The sequence below is a fragment of the Phlebotomus papatasi genome, chromosome 1 (genome assembly GCF_024763615.1).
Source record: "Phlebotomus papatasi isolate M1 chromosome 1, Ppap_2.1, whole genome shotgun sequence".
Lineage (NCBI taxonomy): Eukaryota > Metazoa > Arthropoda > Insecta > Diptera > Psychodidae > Phlebotomus > Phlebotomus papatasi.
The window spans coordinates 63,388,314-63,408,238 of NC_077222.1; the positions used below are offsets into that span (position 1 = coordinate 63,388,314).

Below are 19,925 nucleotides of genomic sequence, written 5' to 3' on the forward strand. Positions count from 1 at the left end.
TTTGATCTGTTGAGGGGCCATGCGGGTCAAAAAGGCTGAAAATAGCATATTTTCTAACTTTTTTTTCTCAACATAATAAAAATTTTATTTAATTCAAGCTCTTATAGGCATATAAAATCATAACATTTAAACTATTTTTTTACATTTAAAAAAAAAGTAAAAATAAAAATTCGGCCGTTAGGATCTGATTGTCGGAAACGTTTATTGAAAAAACTTACTTGAAAGTTTTTCTCAAAAAGACGTTTCCAAAAATTAGGTGCCAAGTTCCAAGGAGTAAAGGTTAAATAAAAATTTAAAAAAAAATGTAGTTCAAATGTTGTATTTATACATACTTAAGGGCTTTAGTTGAAATAATTTTATTATGTTGACAAAAATGAAAGAAAACATGCTGTTATTAGGCTGCGTGATCCATGTAAGTAACCCCTTAAAGGGTTACGCAGGTCAAACTGACTAAAAAAAAGCATATTTTTCACTAATTTTTTGCAACATAATAGAAAGTTTATGTAATTCAAGCTCTTAGGCATATAAAAGCACAACATTTAAAGTATATTTTCTGAAATTTTCTTTTAAAAATTCAGCTGTATGGATCTGATTTTAAGAATTTGGAGACTTTTTTTTGAAAAAAAATTGGGGGCCTCGAGTGGGTCAGTGGATAGAGTAGTAGCTCTATGACTGCGAGGTCTGGGGTTCAAAGCTGAGCTGCAGCAGAAAAAGATTTCTCATGCCAAATCGGCTTTGAATTCGTCCAGTGAATGAATGAATAGTAATGTCAATGGTGCATATTGACAAAAAAGTGAACCGCCTAAACAATAGAGGCTGGTACGAGAACGAGTTTCGATGTGAAAGTGGTACTTCAATCGATACAAATATTCGCTGTCACTGATCCCAAACACACACCGAGAAGGGATGCTGTGACATAGTAACGGCACTGACTGCTCACAGAGCTGTGATATAGAGCGGCTACCCGTATCGGGGGATAAGATAGAATAGGAGTGGGGAAGCATAAGGGGCCCAATTGGTGGCCTGGATGCATCGGAATATCCGAAATGGAGAACTGACCCCTGGCAAAATCTTATCTTATCTTGAAAAAAAATTACTTTTCGATGGACAAGATTTCTTGAAATAAATTCATCCGAAATCCAAAAACCAAATATTTCCTGTTAGCTAATGAGTCGAAGCAGTCCTTGATCATCATCATCATTGTCATTTTCAACAGCATATTCCTATTGAAGTTGCGTCCTTGAACGAATGGCATTTTTGAAAAAGTTGCGAATAATTTCTATAAATTAATTTTTTTTTGGCAAATAATATGGGAGACAATGCACTGGTCCGAGGAACACTGATGATCGTTCCTTAACCAATATCTACAAATTGGGCATAGGCGAATCTCGTGAAAAGTAGGACCAGTTTGTATATATAGATACTTTTTATCTCATTTTATTTATGTTTTTTTTTTTCAAAATAAAAATTATGTACCCCCCCCCCCCGCCAACAAAATTTGAGACTTAGCCCCCCCCCTAACTGAAATCCTGGGTACGCCCTTGTATAGTCAATTATTCAACATGTTCTTTCCCAGGAATTTTTCCTTTTTAATGGTTACCTTTTCACCATCCCGAAAAAAGGGTATTTAATTTGGACGGTCAAAGATCGTACACCCTTTACTTAGGCTGCGTAAATTCTTATTTTTTTGTTTTGATTAAAAAGAGACAAATAATTTGAAAGCGGAATATATAAAATTTTAATCGATTGAATATCATTAAATTGAAAAGATGTGCGTGACTGATACAATTCAATATTTTACAAATTACGAATCACATATAATTTTCACTTCTCGAAGACCACAGAGAGAGAGAGAGAGCAATATGTATAATTTACAATCCCTCGATTTTGAGTTATATACTTTTTTCGGTTCCCATGGGCCCCAAATGGTTGTATTTTGGTAGAATGATTCAAGCTTCTTGTCGTCACGTTGTTTGTCCGTCTATTCGTCTGTTTCTCTGTGTACCTGTCCGTCGTCTGTCCGGTCGTTACCAGGCTTAGAGGCCCAACGGATAGAGATACAGACTTAGAACCTTCGAAGGACCTCCTCCTATAAGTCTGCCCTGCGACCATTAATATGCCTTTCGTTTCCGCCATACCCCTCCCGTTCTTCTCCAAAAACATGTTTTTGGGACTACTCGAGAATTCTGCGTGTAATTTTTTTCATTTCTGGATAAGTATTAGGGTAAGTGTGCCAAATTCCGGCCAGCTTGCAATTTCGGCCACCTTTTTTGTTCCTCGAATTTCCATGAATTTTTAGATTTTACGTACTCTGGAGATTATACAATGCAAAAGAATAACAAAAAATGTAACTTCGACAAACGAGATGACGTGAAAAAGATATTGGAAGAATTCCTGAAGGGCAAGGAACTATGAGAATGAAGGTGGCCGAAATAGGGTACCAAAGCTATGTCTATATTTTTATTCATTTTAAAATGTATTAAGAATGATTTTAAAGTAAATAACGACAGTAAACTTTTTACAAAGTTCCAAGCAACACTTTTACAAAAGAAAGAATGAAAAAAAAATTTTATTTAAAATATTACATTTCAAACTTGAGACTTTGTCGCTTGCATGCAACTATGCCGAAATTTGGCACACTTACTCTAGAGATTACCTAGACGGAAATTTCGTTTTTATGCGAAAATACTGTTCAATCATTCCTAATCCCGGTTCTCAAGGTCAGCTCTCAAGGGCCAAATAACCTAATTAGGGTTATGCTCAGGCGCATTAGAAGGGTCTTGGAATTCCTGGCAAGCCTGAATCGATTACAATCGGTTGTGAACCAGCAGTGAACCGGTTCATAACCTATAACTATTTTTGAACCGAAATTCATTTATCTCCTAAGGTAATTTGAGAAATGTCTTAAGTAATTCAAAAATCTGTTTAAATCGATTGTGAACTGGTAATTTATCGATTATTAACCAATGAGTAATGAGGTGTGATTCCTTCTAATCACACCTATTGTAATCCTTGGATTTTCTCAAAGTGCTCAGATCGAGCTGAAATTCATAGGGTATATGTTTTGAACATCCCTGATGCCGAAAATCATAAGCCGGAAATTTCGGGTCCGGCCGTCCGTACTACGCAATATCTCTGGTTTGGAAAGAGATATCTTCTTATTTTTTTTAAAAATATATCTACTCGCCCTTACGACGATTTCTGTGCTATTAGTTTTTGTCTGAAAATCTATTCCATTACGGTAGAAGGACCACCTATTGGCACCCTATTTTGTACGATTTGGTATATGAAAATTGAACCCCTATCCTTATAGCAAAAGATAGATTAATGAACAAAAATTGTCAAATTACTTGCATTTTATTATATATACACTAAATAAATTTCAATATTTTGACGAAAATTCCTGTCGAAATGATGTTCCTTCACCTCTACTCTTAAAACTGCTTTGTGGGATCTTTTGAGTGATTTATGAATCGATTCAAATCGGTTGAGAAGAGGTAAACGGTAATTGATGTGAAAATACTTTTGACAAGGGGTAGATAACTATGCCGCTCACGGTTCACTCGAGTGCTGATCTGTCGATCTCTTCCAAAAATAGTGCCGATCTGCCGATTTCATGCCGATCTGCCGATCTCTGGCCAAATTGTGCCGATCTGACGATCTCTGGCCAAATTATGCCGATCTGTCGATCTTGTAACAAAATAGTGCCGATCTGCCGATCTTGAGCTTCAGATCGGCACTATTTTGCCGATCGCCGCTCACGGTTCACTCTGAGAGCCACTTATTCACCCTTAGACTTTTGAGGTATAGCATCCAAGTAGCGAGAGCACTGGACTAATAGCACAGGGCTTAGACAGGCCAAATTGTTCTTAACAGAACGCTCTGAGTCACAGACTCGAGAAGTTCTAAAGCTGAGCAGAAATAAACTCAGAGAATATACAGGGCTAGTAACAGGGCACTGCCAATTCAGAAAGCATCTGTACAATATCAAAGTTTCGCAGGAGTACCTTTGTAGATTATGTGAAATGGAAGATGAAACGTCTGTTCACATTTTATGCTACTGCGAAGCAATAATGTGCCAGGAGGCCTGTACTTTCTTGACTCGTATGTGCTAGAGCCGCATGAGATCTGGAAAATTAAGCCGGAAAAGATTCTAGATTTCTTTAAAAGTTTAAATTGTCTGGCTTATAATTCTTTACATGGTTTTCTACAATAGGACAATAGGCCGCGGTAGAAGGAAGCGCTAAACGTCTCCATCCATGTACAAATTTAATCTAATCTAAGTAGCGAGTTCGAGCATTTTGCTTTGCAAAGCTTAGGACGCTTTGCCAACTTTTTTGCTATTTATTTATAATCACACATAAATTTTACTTTTACTAAAAACATTGATTTATGTTTCAGTAAAATTTCTAGTAAAATAAAATTGGTTGTAAATCATTAAGAATACGAATTTGAGTTGGAAATTTTACGACATGCTGAAAATTCTAACTGTGTTATCACACTTACACATTAAAATTTTAATATGATTCACATTAATTGTCGCTGGTGAGAGTCCAAATGTGTAATTTGTGTGTTTGAATCATTTTATATTCAAAATTTGATCTATTTGTTGATAAAAAGGTAGACTTGGCCCGCAAAATTTGATATAAATTGATTTATAGCATTAATGCGAAAAATTAATGCGATTTTCTCTTTAATTTTTTAATGTGAAAAATATTTATGCTTTAGGTAAATTTAAACTTATTTTTGCAGGCCAAGTCCACTTCTTTATCAATAAATAGAAAAACCCCAAATATTAAGTGACTCAAAGACACAAATAACATATTTGGACGCTCACAAGCAATAATTAATGTGAATCACATTAAAATTTTAATGTGCAAGTGTGCTAGCGCCGTAAGACTGATCTTATGTCTCTTTATTTGATTTTTAAAGTTAAATTTACGTACTCAAAAAAAAAAAAACTTTGTAGAATAAACTTTGTGGTTATAGAATTAAAATGCTGAGCTCTAGAATGTTCGGAACTTTCATATATTTTGCCATATGTTTTTAATCAAATTTGTATATTTAGAATAAATTTGCAAATCGTTTCTTGATTTCGTAGTATTCTGAAATATTAGGAAGCTCTTGGGAAATAAAAGTATTTTAAAAACATTAGGCACTCAAAACTTCCATACCAAAATGCACGATCCTAAAAACTTCACTAAGTATAAAATGAAACTTCCACAAATTTTATCTATTTACTAAATTAATTTTTAGAAGTTACAAATTGAATAGAGAATATTATTCAAGATGTCAATGTGATATTTTGGCCAAGTTGTCAAGCTACAAACTCTTTAAAAAAAATTTAAATCATTTTCAGAATAAATGTATTCGCATTGTTTGCTGAGAGAAATTAATTTCCGTGCTTCTGAGAAAAGAAAAATATAAATTAGTTTGAAATGAGGAATAAACAAGGATTTTTGAACTTAAAGTAATTGGTACAAGGAAGACTTGGTTGTCAAGATTACCTGGAAAGGATATCAGGTGCGGGAAATACGGTTTTCTTATCTCATAAGAATGGAGTGTTTTTCTGAAAATTGAATCTTCAAATTAAATACTTGAGCATAGGATACTCATTTTATCTCAACCTTTTTTATGCCATTCCACGAAATATACGTGCTGTCGAGAGTAATAATGAACTTTCTCAGGAAAGTTCCTTGAAAAGATGCTTTTGCCAGTGTCATCTTAAGAAATTTTGAGGTGAAATTGGGTCACCACGGTAATGGTATCTTGACCATTTCATAGTTTATTGCTATAGTCGTATAGTATACATCACTATGCACTACAATGAATTTCCGGAAACAGAATTTTCCACTTGAATTGGCTTTGTGTATTCATTAATTCTTGTGATCAATAATGTGAATTTCCAATATCGGAAAACTTACCACAGAGTCATCACAACGTAGGGTGTCCAGCACCAAATGAAAACAAGTACGATTGTAACTGTGAGCTTGAAAGTTCGTTGACGAGCTCTTTCGATTTGTGTTAGAGCATTGCATCGCAGCCTGAGAGCACCTGAGGCAGTTGTATCGCTACCATCATCTGAAATTCCATAAAATGAGTATTTGTACATGCAGATTATATAAATCACTCTCAATAAAAAAAATCATTAAATTTGAATAAATAAAACACGTTTAAAGCGTCTGGTCTGATTTTAATTTAGTTAATCAGGAGAAATTATTTTTGTCTGATTGAGTAACTGGTATAGAAAGCAATGCTAAACACTATAATGCAAAATCTTTCCCAAAGGAATAATTATTCTCAAAGATATAAATTCCGCACAAAAATTACCTCCAACTTGTTCGCTTCTATTTATCGTACATTGGTAAAAATATTTAGTTTAACAATATCAACAAAATAGAAAAACTTGAACTTTTAAAGTTCATAGCAATCGATCAATAAACACCAAAAATAACATCCGTTGAAGTTTTAACTGTTTAAAGCTTGTACTGAGGTAGGATTAGCTTGGTAAAGCAGGTAACCTCAACTACAACATCAAATTTCACAGAAAGAACATCATACAAAACATAGGGGAAACTGGGGCACCACCAAACAGGGGTACCACCAAACACTACGATTTTTTAATCGGATATTGGATATCAGAGGATAAGACCGATAGGAATTTATAGGCACTATAGCGATGCTTGTCCACTGAAGGAATGGTCGAGATAGTCCAAGTAGTTTAGAAATAAAAATTAGTGTTTGGTGGTACCCCGTGTTTGGTGGTGCCCCAGTTTCCCCTAAATTAGGAATTTAGTTATATTCGTTATCGAAACTTCGAAAATTTCTCGAAGTTACGATTTTTCGAAAATTTGTAGTATTTCTCGAGACCTTTCATTAGCGCTACTAATTTATTAAATTCGGATAATTAATGTATAAATTATGACTATTTTAGGATTTTTTTTAAATTTAGAAAGCTAAAACTTAAACCTGAATAATGCATTACGAACTTGATTATTGAAAAAATTAATGATTTGATATTAATTTTTATTTGACAGACTCACGACTTAAGCTGAGAGACGGTTTAGTGAGAACCTGATGGAATCGTAGTTTAATTAATATTTTGATTATTTAATTACGTTAAGTCATCTCTAGACTGAAGCCGTAGGATTGAACAGCATGGGTCCCGGTCAAAATCCCGAACGCCAAAATCCGGAATTCTTAAAAGTGTCACAGGTACTCCCACAATTGTACCCGTGCTTGCTGGAGGCAAAGGGAAATCTCCTGTGACTTAGGAAATTATTATAAATATTTGTCTCCGTACAATTTCATCCCTTTCAGGATTTTGAAAATTCGGGATTTTGGCTTTCGGGATTTCGGCTGCCACGGGAACAGCATATAAGTTAAGTTTTTATGAGAAACGTTTGTACTTCGTAGAAACCGACGGATACACAGAAGGCTTGAAAGACTACCATAAAAGTCAAGTGACGCATATCAAAACGTACTCTAACTCCTACAGAAATTCGGATCAATCGAATGAGGTCAATGTTTCAACTCAAAATTGAAAATATAAAGAATTTTGAATTTCAGCTGAATTAAGAAAAAAATACACTGAGAGAAATCCGAAATGGTTCAAGTAAGATTCCAGAAATGTCAATTTTACCCTGCATTATTCATCCGAAATCGGTGTAAATATTATGCTTTTTAGGTGTATTATGGGTTAAAGTTACCCTTCTTCATGTTAATTTTACACTTAAAAAGGTGTAAAATTAACATTAAAAAATGTTGAAATAGTTTTACACCTAAAAAGTGTTAAAGTTACGAGGAAAACAGTTAATCGCACACTCTTTTTCTCAGTGTAGAAAATGGTTTTGATATATTTCTTTTGCATAAAGAGGATACTGGGGAGGTTTCAGACACTTTTTCGTGTTTCGATTTTGAGGAATTATCCAAAGAGCCAAGAAATTGTTTTAGAATCTTACATGGCCCATAGTATACCCAACATGTATTGACTTTAATGAAAGGAATCCATTGAGCTCAGAAAATAAATGGGCTTTGCCAAGGCAAAATGCTTAATCTACCGCTCTGTCCCTAACATTCTCGAACCGGGGCACTGTCAGACAGTGAAGGTGCTGTTGGGGACATTGTTTTTCGTAGATAATTCGGTATTTCCAGCTGATGGTTTAATTCCATTTTTTCATAATCAATGAAAAATCACCATGTACAACACTATTCCTGCTCCAAACCTCCCCGGTCTTCCCTATTAAATTACATAAAGTGAACTAGAATATTAGATATCATATTTCACAAAATTTTATGTGTTATGATATGATCTAAACTTTGCTAAAATGTTTATTCTTTACACTCAAATGGAAATTTTCGGAGAGAATCTCGTCCGGACGCGGTGATATAATCTATGGAACTTTTAACCAAGTTAATCTAAAACTTTACTCTTTCCCAGAACAACATTATGGTTTTTTCGGATTACAATGTGTACTCGATTTTTCTGTTTTAGTGGAAAAAGTGATTTTTTTCACTAAAACACTCTGTAAATATGCAGGTGCCGTGTCGATGTTACCATCTTGGTTAAAATAACGTAAGATTTCAGAAAAGTCAACAATTCTGTGACATACATATTTGATGAATTTCTGTAAGTCATGAAATTATGAGAGGAAACACGGGTTTTTGACTTGGTTTAAATTTATTGAACTACAGCTGTACACGACGTTTCGAGGACACTTTTACCCCTACTTCAGGTCTTCTATTCCAATAGATTTAACATAAATTTACAAAATAATTATTCCCGTGAAGACTAATGGGACCAAGAATGGAACAAATTGTGTCTTGGGAATTATGCTACCATCACTATCTTTGATGTACAGAGCATGTTGGTAAAATGCAAACTATGGACCACTCCAAGATCCAATTTCTCTCATTAATTTTCATGTGAGTAATTATTATAATTTGAAAATTTATGTTAAACCTAATGCAATTGTTCTAAATGTGTTAATGGATAGCTGTAGAGCTATGCAAGGGGAGAAAGTGTCCACGAAATGTTGTATACAAACTATAGGGGAGACTGGGGCAAAAAGTCACAAATCGAAAATTTCAAAATTCAATATCTTCCAAGATAAATAAGATAGCTGCTTAATTTTTTTCCATAGATAGCTTCCATAGACCTTCTTCTATGTTGTATGCTTCCTAGAATTCGAACAAGGAATTTAGAAAATAAAAATATCAAAATTTTTAGTCGTATTTTTGAAATATTTTCCTTGAAGAATATATCAATTATTACCTAAATACTTATTATTCAAAATTTATGCACTGATGATTATTTCCTAAATAATTTGGATTCTTTGAATACGAATCCGCTATCTATTTTACAATTTCACAAAGATTCTTCTCTCAAGAAATCTTTTTATTAAGAACAACCACTTGGGGTAAAAAGTAACAAAAGGTATGGAGCAAAAAGTAAGAAAAACCGAAACAATTTATTATGTCTCACGGCAGAAAAAAACGTCTGTGCCATGTGTCGCTGCTTGTTGTTTGTATTGGTCAAACTATTTGCAGTCTTTTGTGTGTTTTTTCTAAAATAGCTTGAAAAGCGTTTTTATCGTTCAGATAGAGAAAACGGTGTTTTACAAAGGCGTAGAGAAATAAATTTCCTATGAAAATATGTTATCTAGATATTTTATTCAAAGTTTACGGAATCCCGTAACAAAGCGTATCAAAATGTGATAATATCCCATGTCTGATACTATTTGCCCCAGCATTTTTGAAAATGATCACAAAATAGAAAACGATTCGATAAATCTATTTCCTTACAAAATAGAGGAAAATTACTTTCACAAAGTTGTAGCGGTAAATTTTCTATAAAACTGTGCTAACTGGGGCATTCGAGTAGTTTGTAAAAAAAATAAAATATCCGTTTTGTGACTTTTTGCCCCAGTATCCCCTAATCTGACTCAGGACAAAAAGCTTTCGAGATTTTGACTTTTCGGGATCTTGACATATTTGGAATTTTGGCGTTTGGGGTTTTAGCTCCCGGGGAATTGATTTCAGTGACACTTTTCTCACCGTTGAGAATCTCATAAGGTTATCACTGAGTTGCTAAATCGCATATATGAAAGCTCTGTGACAAATTTCTCACTGGTTGCGAATCTCGCAGGGTTCTCATTTTGCTGCTGAATCGCACGTTTGAGAGCTTTTGTGACTTTTTTCTCACTGAAACTTCTCATTGACATTCTCACTGGTCTGCTGAATCCCTGCCAGGGACTGTCATCCAGCCAGACCATATTTTTCGATCAGTTCATTAGAATCTTAGATATTTTGGTTTAAAACAGAATTTACAATTATTTATGAATTTGACTCAAAATTACAACTACGCCCCTCAACTTCATCTTCAAATCGAATATTAAAGCATTTCAAGTTTTGGCTTCTTACATTATATGAATCTCACTTACAATAAAGTAATCTAGGCTTGTTAGTGATGGTTTCTGTAATTGCTTGAGAAGGTTCATCATCAGACTTCTCTTCTAATTTGTATTGTTCCCAAATGGTTCAGACATTCCTTTTTATTGTGCGAAGTCATGCCTCTTTTTCCTGTCCGGAAAGTTGATGAGAATGAAAAAGGACAATTTCCACTTTCCTATTTATTTCACCCAAATTCACATATTCTGGCGGAGAAAAAGCCAAACATTTTCAAGTAAAATTTATGGCATCAGATTTTGGCTTTAGGAGAATTATTGAGTTCGTATGAATAGCCCTACATACGGTTTTAATGTTTATTACCTTCGCAGACAAACCATCAATCTTGTTCCAAATGGGAAATTTCACTAGGTCTTTATAGAGTGAATGAAGCACCTTTTTACCTTATAACAGATTCTAAGCATCAATAAAAGTTCATTTGATAAGAATTTGTCAAATTAGAGTTCAATTTAGCTCATGATAAAGTATTTTCATATTTTTGCTTATAATAAATGGCTTAATGGTACCTAGTATTTTTCATGATTATGCAAAATTCTTCACTTTACCGCCACTTTTGTTCATTTATTTGTTAACTTTCCAAAAACGATCCGCCTGTACTACAAATCGCAATTTTGTGATTTTAATACAGTTTAAAAGATAATTTAATAAGTTTTCAAAATTTTAATCTTTTTGATTCCTTGCTCAATTTTGTTTGAAGTCAAGGGGCACAAAAGTTAGTGATAAGCCTAGATCAGCTTATTGTAGGTGGGATTCTTAACGTGAGCAAACTCTGATTATATGTAAATTCGATTTGGAACTAAAGATGAGAGATAGTATACAGCAATTTGGGATCAAATTTCTGAAATAATCTTATTTATATCAAAATATCTAGGATGTAAATGAACTGATAGAAAGATGATAGTGGAATATAGACCAGAATTTCCTATGTAATTTTTCCCCAAAACTTAATCTTATCGGTTTGCTCGGTAGCCGGGATAATTTAATTTATGTGTTAGCGCGCTACCTTCATACGACTCACGCTTCGTACAAATCATTCTTTTTTCGTCCTTATGGATTTTACCCATTTCTTTTCTAGAAATTTGAGCCATTGGACTAGTTATTAAAATATAAATATTATAATATGCCAAATTAGTTTAATTAATGTAGGGGAGACCGGGGAGGTTTGGGACAGGGGTAGTGTGGGACAAGGCGGTTTTTTCATTAATTATTGAAATAAATAACCACTATTCAATTGTAAACAATATTAAGATGTACATATCTTGACTAAAAGAATGGATAACCTCACTTTTATTGTCTTAAGTCTATGAACACTTTCTTAAAAATTGATAAAAATTGTATTTCTTGATTTCTCAGTTTTATTCTTTGTATTTTATATCAGCAATATATATTCAAAACTTTTTTATCTCATTAGCTAGCAGTATAATCTGGGAACATATTTTTATAAAAGTTGCAGAGATTATACGATCTTGTTATTTTAGGTACCCTTTAAGGACGAGAAGGTCAAAAATTGGGGATCAGAAAAAATCATTTTTTCTGACTTTTTAAAGCAAAACACAACCTTAGAAGACCGTAGGATAAATTTCATTTTTGGGTCACCGGTGACCCAATCGTCCTTAAAGGGTTAAAGGTTTTAAAACCAAAACTACCCGCGGGGATGTTTGAGACACCTGAAAGGAGATAAATGGGGGGCGGGGTTGGTTTTCGACAAGATTGTAGGTGGCATGCAATTTTTTATTGTCAAAATGAAGAGTAATGCCCAGTTTCTATTGGAAATCTACCTCTTGTGCAAACTTTACAAGTTGAGAAGTTGTTTACAGGGACAATTAAACCATCAATGTCTTGATAATCAATAATTTGCCTAATTTGCTCTCCAAAGGATATTCGACCTCTGCTCAATCCCGTTAAGAACTATTTTCTCGAAAATTTCTCGAGCAATATCCTCTACAATTCCCACAAATTCTCCAGAGAGGGCAAGACGAGAGCTTTTTCAGAGAAATAAGGAAAAACCAGGTAACATGCAGTTATCATAAAATCAAACAGGAATCCGTCAATGAGTTCAAAACTAAAAGTTGCAAGAATTAAAAATTGCAATAGAATTAAAAATTGCTTAGAATTAAAAATGCAAATAAAGGTACATGGAAAATAAGAAGAAAATACTTTAAATAATTGATTGACAATAAATGACTCTACTGTACAAATTAACCCATTCTTTACCATGGTATTATACATCATACGCAAATTGAGTGATTTTAGATGATTTATTCCTGGGTAACTGATACTCAAATTGCTGTCGGAATTGGATTTTTAGTAACTTTAGTTCTTCAATTACTTAGGAAAAATAGTCCAACAGAGATGAAAATAGATTTTGTTATTGTTTTCTGGCTTCGCGGAGGGTCATGCAAAATTTTTGCTCAAAATGGCGGACGAGAAATTCGACATCCCGTCGAATTTATTAAAATTGGCTTTTTTCCTTTTTCCTGATTTGAATTCTGATTGCCAATTTGTTTTCTTGGATAGTTACTCCATCTAAACCAATAGAGTTTATAATGAATTAATGTACAGAATTTAAATTCGGTGACCGTTAAGACGTCTGTTTGAAAGGGGTTCCCCACACCCCCATGAGAGATAAAATTTTTTTCTCTTCAGAAAAATCATCTATTAATCTGTAGGAAACTAATTCCAAAATATGAACATTCTATCTCAAGTATTTCTGGTACATTGACTGAATGGGTTAAATTGATATTAAATTCTAAACGTGAAAAAAGATTAAACATTTTTATTTCTATTAAAAATATTTTTTATCTAGTATTTAAAATTAATTTACGTGCTCCAATAATGCAAATTATGCGAGAAATAAACGAGTCCGAAACATCCCCTTTTGCGTCCCAAACTACCCCACACCGGGAAGATTTGGGACAAAGCGTCAAGTAAAATGTTTTATCTTCTCCAAGAAAACTCAGTTGTTTTCCAAGTTCTATCGAGTATTTTTTATAAAGTCAATACCCATAAATTATCCCATAGACCGCATAAAATTGTAATAAACTATCGTGGTTTTCTGGAATACTGTCTCAAAGTCAAAACATGAAAAAGTGTTCCAAACCTCCCCGGTCTCCCCTATTAATTTAATAATAAATATTTGAAGTAAATTAAATTAACTAATTTGAGTCGTCAGTTTCCCTGTATAAATGTGCGTATGATATAGCGTAATTCCTTACCTCTTTCTCGCGATCTGTGCGATCGATTTGTGATTTCGCAGACTATCATGGTGTAGGCTACACATATGATGAGTAATGGCACAAAATACAATGCTAAAACGCAGAAGAAGTTATAAATAGCTTCCATATTGGCGGTGTTGAAGTACCCAAAGGAGACACATTGGTGAAACTCCGGAAAGCCTGGAGGAGTTGCTACATGGAAGATGATACTCTGTGGTACCGAACTGAGAATGGCTAACATCCAGGCGCCTGCAAGCATGACCTTTCCACGCTTTCTCGCATCTGAAAGGCGTAAGGGATAGACGACGGCGAAGCACCGATCCAGTGATACGCAGACAAGAACATTTGAACTGAGGTAGAGGCAGAAAGCTCGGATGAAGGTGAAAACTTTACATGCCACATTTCCAGCGTTCCACTCAATTGCAATTCTCCATCCAATCTAGGTGAGAGGATGAAATAAACAAAACATATTTATTTATCTTAACATATGATTCACACATTGAAAGCACATTTTCCACTCCAAATGATTTGTGAAGTTATTTGGCTTGAAGGACTTGAAGGTGAAAGAGGTGAACAATATAAGAATTTTATTTACATTTGCGTTCTCGTATCAAGCAAAAGAATTCTGACTGGGTGGGTAGATTCAAACAAAAGCACCAGAGATGGAATATGCCAAGTTTTCCGCTGATTTACGCACAAAAGACCCACCTCAGGGTTAAATATTTATCTTTAATAATTGTGTCTGGGTGGCAAAATTATGGCAAAAGAAATACAAAAACTTTTACTGTGCGGAGCTTGGTACTTTTTTTGCCTCGAATACTTAGACAATTTTGTGTTTAAGTAAGCAGATATTTTTGCAATGTTTAATCAGAGGACATTTCACCGGAGAATACAGAACTTATATTGCAAATATTTCGTGTATTTAGCAGAGTTGACAAAACCAATACTGAAAATCATTTTTTCTTTAATTAAATTTTCTTTGATAAGTGAACGTTTCAAAGTGGAAAAGTTAAACCCTAAGATGTCTTTTCAAAGCTGGTTGCATGGATTTGATAAAACTCTGAGTTTATATTTTATGGTGAACTTGTAATACTTAAAGTGTCACTAATCTTTAACCAATTAACTTTACCAATAAATATTTACCTAAAGTGCTTAAACTTCTTTCTCCTAAAAATTGAGCGGTATAGGGGCAGGTTTTCAGGGTTCGCACTTTATATTTTTCCTACATTCTTTTTAATGAATCTAACCTATTTTTTCATGAAATGTGAAACTTAAGATTAGCTATTACAAAGAATTAATCAGATTCATTAAAAAAAAATATGGGAAAATGCAAAGTGTTCTAAGCCACATACTGTGAAATACACTAAAAGTCTCCCTTATTTGGTACTATCCAAAGTATCATTCTATGCCTTTTGAAGTTTGTTCTATCCATATTTTATCAATGAAGATTTTTGTTGTTTTTTTCAATTTTCTAAATTTATTTCATACACCAAAGCTTTCAAAACCGCGGCAAAATTGCGAATGTTGTGAATTCTCTTAATAATATTCATTGATTTCATCCATGTTTTAAGTGTAAATTTGCAGTTAAAATTTTTTTTGACGCAATAAATTTCGTGGAAATTAAAGCAAGGTATATTTGACAAATAGAATATAACAATGTTTGCAAAAAAAAAAAAAGAATTTCTCCACAATGTAAATTCAAATTCCAGAAATACATTCTTTTGTTTCCTCTCACTAGGTAAACATTTGAATAATTTTTCACGTCTGTTCAAAGAAAGAGAAATATTCACAAACAATCAGAAAGTGATTCTGAAATTGAATCTCTCTTCTATTTTTTCTCTAGGAAAAGAAACCACAAATGTGTGTATAGTAGAGATTGTGATACACCTCTAAAAGAAGTGACAAAACCTGCTTCTTTTTTTAACGTTTTCAATTTCTAATGCTCTATTCAAATTGGAAGTCAAATAAACTTGAATAAAAAGGAGATTCTTCCGAGGGATATAAAAGATTAAAGTTAGACGATAAAAGACTAACGATAGAGCTTAAAACTTAGACGAATTCTAAAAGTGAAATTAGGAAAAAAATATTTTAGACTTTAGAATTGTAAATTTAATTCAGGATTAAGGCACAGGTGTCGTGACTTCACAAGACATAAAGTCTTGTTTCCTTTTTAATAGTCAGAAAAGACTTTTTTTCTTTAGGTGTCCAGTGACTTATGCCCTAGGCACACTTGCGACTAAAGTCCAGAGACGACTACCCAAGCAGCAAAATAGCTGCCTTATAGAACCAAGTATTAGACAAGTCTTTTAGTTCACTTTTAAAAGACTTAAAGTGAAAACTTTCTGTTGAAATTCCTATAGCAGCTCTTAAGATCCTTAAGAGTGCGCCACTTTACTCATAGTAATCTCAGTGATGGAAGCAAGAGCGTTATAAGTAAATAAATAGATTTTTGGTTCTGTAGTGCCTTTCCTAGGGAATTCTACAAGACTATTTTAAGAAAAAATTGCTGCTTGGGTAAGCTCGTTCATAGCCAAGTCAGTTCCTGAGGCACACTACAAACGAGGCTTAACATTCACTGCGACTCACAAAACATAACTTTTGGGGTTTTTTATGCAGATATTTATACTTAAATGCACTTATCTCCTTTGAAAATGAAATTTACTTCACAATTCAAGCATAACAAGAAGAATTATTCACTAGAACAGAGGTGTGCAAAAACCGTTGAAACCGAATTAACGTCAAAATAAGTTTGTTATAGTAGCGTTTCGAAACTTTCGACCATTGATGCACATGTTTCATTTGACGTTTATTCGGTTTCAACGGTTCTTGCACGTCTCTGCACTAGAATCTCGGAAAATGGCTTAAGTCGCGAGATAGCTTCCACCTTACAAATAATTAATAATAATAATAATAATAATAATGCATATATTTAAATCACAAAAATAGGGTCACCCCTCTTACAATTGTGATTGAAGAACATATAGAAAGTAATGCAAAATATAATTCAGAATAAAGAAAAAAGAAAGGAATCTTAATAAGAAAAAGAAACAAAAGGAAAAAAAGATGAGTAGAAAAATAAGAAGCATAGAAGCTTCTAAGGTTCAGCCAGAAAGAATTCACGGATAGCATCCGCGGAATTCCGACTACCACACGGAAGAGAATTAAAAATAGTGATGCCTTTCACAAAAATCGTCCGATAAAGGCAATCACTGTTAACTTTAGGCACTATAAGACTCCGAACCCTGGCCGAACCCCCCCTAACCAAAAGAGTCGACAGGAACTTAGGACATCCGAAAAACAGCAGGTGAAAGAGATATAAAACAGCTCTCATTCTCAAAAGAGATGGCAGATCACAACCAATGAACACATTTCTGTGAGGAGTGATGTGATCTCGGCGACTTAAGCCGCATATATACCTGACACAATCATTAAAGGACACTGTCAAGCGGCGAATTGTGTCACTATCCGCTGCAAAAAAGAGCTCTGCCCCGTAGATAAAAAAAAGGAAGAAGAAGCGCTCGAGCGAGGATCAAGCGAGTGTCATAGGGCGTAATGTCCCGGAAGCGTCTAAGAGTGTAAAGAGAATAGTTGACCTTACGGCAAATAGATGTGGCATGATCAGACCATGAGAGTGTAGAGTTGAAAATAATACCAAGGTTTTTGACTTGATCAACAAAAGGGATAATTTGGCCGTGTAGGTATAGAGGTTGAAAATTAAATGAGAGAGCTTTCTTAGAAATAACAATAGCCTGGGACTTTTTCGGATTCAATACTAATCCATTTAATGAAGCCCAATTTTCAATATTGGAAAGATTTGCGTTCATTAGAGAAAAGGCATTTGAAGGGTTGAAGGGATCGCCCTCAACATAAATTTGAAGATCATCTGCGTAAAGGTGAAAAAAGCAATTTAGCATCACAGAGGGTAAATCATTGATGAAGAGAGAAAACATGAGAGGGCCAAGAATTGAACCCTGACCGATGCCCTTGCTTAGGGAAGCAGGAGGTGAAATATCTTCACCAAATTTGAAAACTTGTGATCTTCCTGAAAAGTAAGACCGAATAAGGGCAACAGCTGAAGATGAGAATTTGAAAATTGAGCACAATTTATAACAGAGCAAATCGTGAGGAAGACTGTCGAAGGCCTTTGTGAAATCTAGCATAATTGCAATTAACAATAATTATTTGAAAATATTTATTGTTTTTTCCTTCTGAAAAAAAGTATTTTAAATCCTAAGGTTTAATTAAAAGTGAATTAGCGAAAAGGCGACCCAGTTAGTGCATGCTGACTTATTTCAGTATTATCATTCTTTTATAAATTTTCTTTAATATTTTTGACATTTTTTATATTATGTTTCTGAATGAAACAGTGAATAATTCTATGGATTTAGAAAAAGTAAAGAAGAATTACATCAGTCCAAAAACAAGCGTTTAAGTAGCAGTCTTCGGAAAACGATCCAGTTACCCCACCTTACTATACATTACAATAAAAATATCTGAATAAAAACCCTCAAATTCTATGTTTTGTGAATGCTAAGTCTCGTTTGTATAGTGTGTTTGGCTTTGAACTTGGCTATGAACAAGTTTAGTCGTAAGTGTATCTAGGGCATTACTTGTCTTTAAAAGCTTAAAGCTTCAGCTTATTTTTGTGTAGTTTGCTACCTTTCTGTTTAAAATTTTAAAGAAATTTCACACTTTAAAGATCTTTATAGGTGAATACCAATTACCTTTCAAAGGTCGATTTGAAGATTCAACGGTTAAAGATTTATCTCAGAATTGAGGGTATAGTTCCACTAAAAGTTTAAATACCGAGAAATGATTCACCAAGTAGGAAAATCTGATATGCTGCTGTGAGTGTTTCACTTTACAGTTTTTGTGAAAACTTCACAGAAAAGCCTATAGAAATCGATAAAGCGATAAAGTTTTCACGTGAAATACTCACTAATCAGATTTTTCACACTGCGAACTATTTCGATGAAAAAAGTTTTAAAGGATGGTTCTAGCTCTTTTCTAGCGAAACATTTAATGCAATAACGTTTTTTGGAGGATTTGTTAGATCAATTCATGAGAAAAACTTTAAAAGAGCATTCTTTTTTATTTATCAAAGTATTAAATTCTCTAAATTAGTGAAGTTCGTGTAGTGAAAGACCACTTAAGTGTACCTAATTGTGAGAAAAGAATTTCTCTGTATACTCAAAACACTGTAAAATAGAAGTTTGGTCGAAAACTTCAGAATTTTGGAAAAGAGGAGAGAAATTGCTTGTAGTCAGGTCTGAGTCTTTACATAGTAAAAAATATTTTTTTACTAAATTTTAAAAATTTTAAAAAATATGTAAAAATGTAAAAAATACGTAAAATGTAATAAATGAAAATCGAGCATTTTTGAATCTTTTAAACATTTCCTGTAAGCAATATCAATATTGATATTGCTTTCGAGGAGTATCAGTAAAACATTCTTGAGAAAGCCACGAACAAAATTTAGCACAACTTACGCTTAAAATGATTTCACTTGTATGTAATACACTGATAGCTTCAACACGAAAATGTTAAAATTGCAAATAAAGAACGCACAGTTTCAGCACAAAACGGTTAAAATTGAATATAAAATCCTCACAGCTTTCGAACGAAACGTTTAGCAATTTAGATCGTTATTACTTGGATTCTGTGCAGATTTGATTAAAAATCGATATAATATCATAATTTCTGTGTGAATTTTTGTTTAATACATAATAGCCGTATTTACTATGGCGCTGTTATCTTGTAATATCGTTATCTCGTTATCTCGTTATGTTCTCGTAATGTATTTTATAAATAGTCGTACTCACTATGGCGTTGTTATCTCGTAATCTCCGTAATCTGTTATCTTGTTATAATTTTTCATTTATAAAATACATTACGAGAACATAACGAGATAACGATATTACAAGATAACAGCGCCATAGTGAGTACGGCTAATGAAAAATTATAACAAGATAACAGATTACGGAGATTACGAGATAACAACGCCATAGTGAGTACGGCTAATGATTTTCGACCAATGAAATAGTTTTTAAGAAGTGAAAACACGGAATTTTGACCTTGATCTTCTCGTCCTTTATTTCTTGTCAACGTTTCGGACCTTGATGGCTCCTTCTTCAGGTATGGAAAAAGAATGGTGGGAAAAGGATGTCAGGGAATTGGTTCACTACTACTTTTTCACAAATGGATGAAGTAGACATCATGATCGTCAGATTGGGAATTCATTCC

General features: G+C 33.7%; 1 protein-coding gene across 3 annotated transcripts in view; it reads right to left on the reverse strand.

Annotated features, from left to right (window-relative positions):
- LOC129799988 (adipokinetic hormone/corazonin-related peptide receptor variant I-like) overlaps positions 1 to 19,925 on the reverse strand; it is a 49,242-nt gene that overhangs the window by 14,709 nt on the left and 14,608 nt on the right. For all 3 annotated transcript variants that reach the window (XR_008751569.1, XR_008751568.1, XM_055844323.1), the window contains exons 3-4: positions 13,683 to 14,121; positions 5,925 to 6,081 (exon numbers count right to left, since the gene is read on the reverse strand). Coding sequence is in view for 1 of the 3 variants with exons in the window: in XM_055844323.1 (XP_055700298.1) it covers positions 5,925 to 6,081; positions 13,683 to 14,121 (596 nt within the window). In the remaining 2 variants the exon portion in view is untranslated. The remainder of the gene's footprint in view (positions 1 to 5,924; positions 6,082 to 13,682; positions 14,122 to 19,925) is intronic.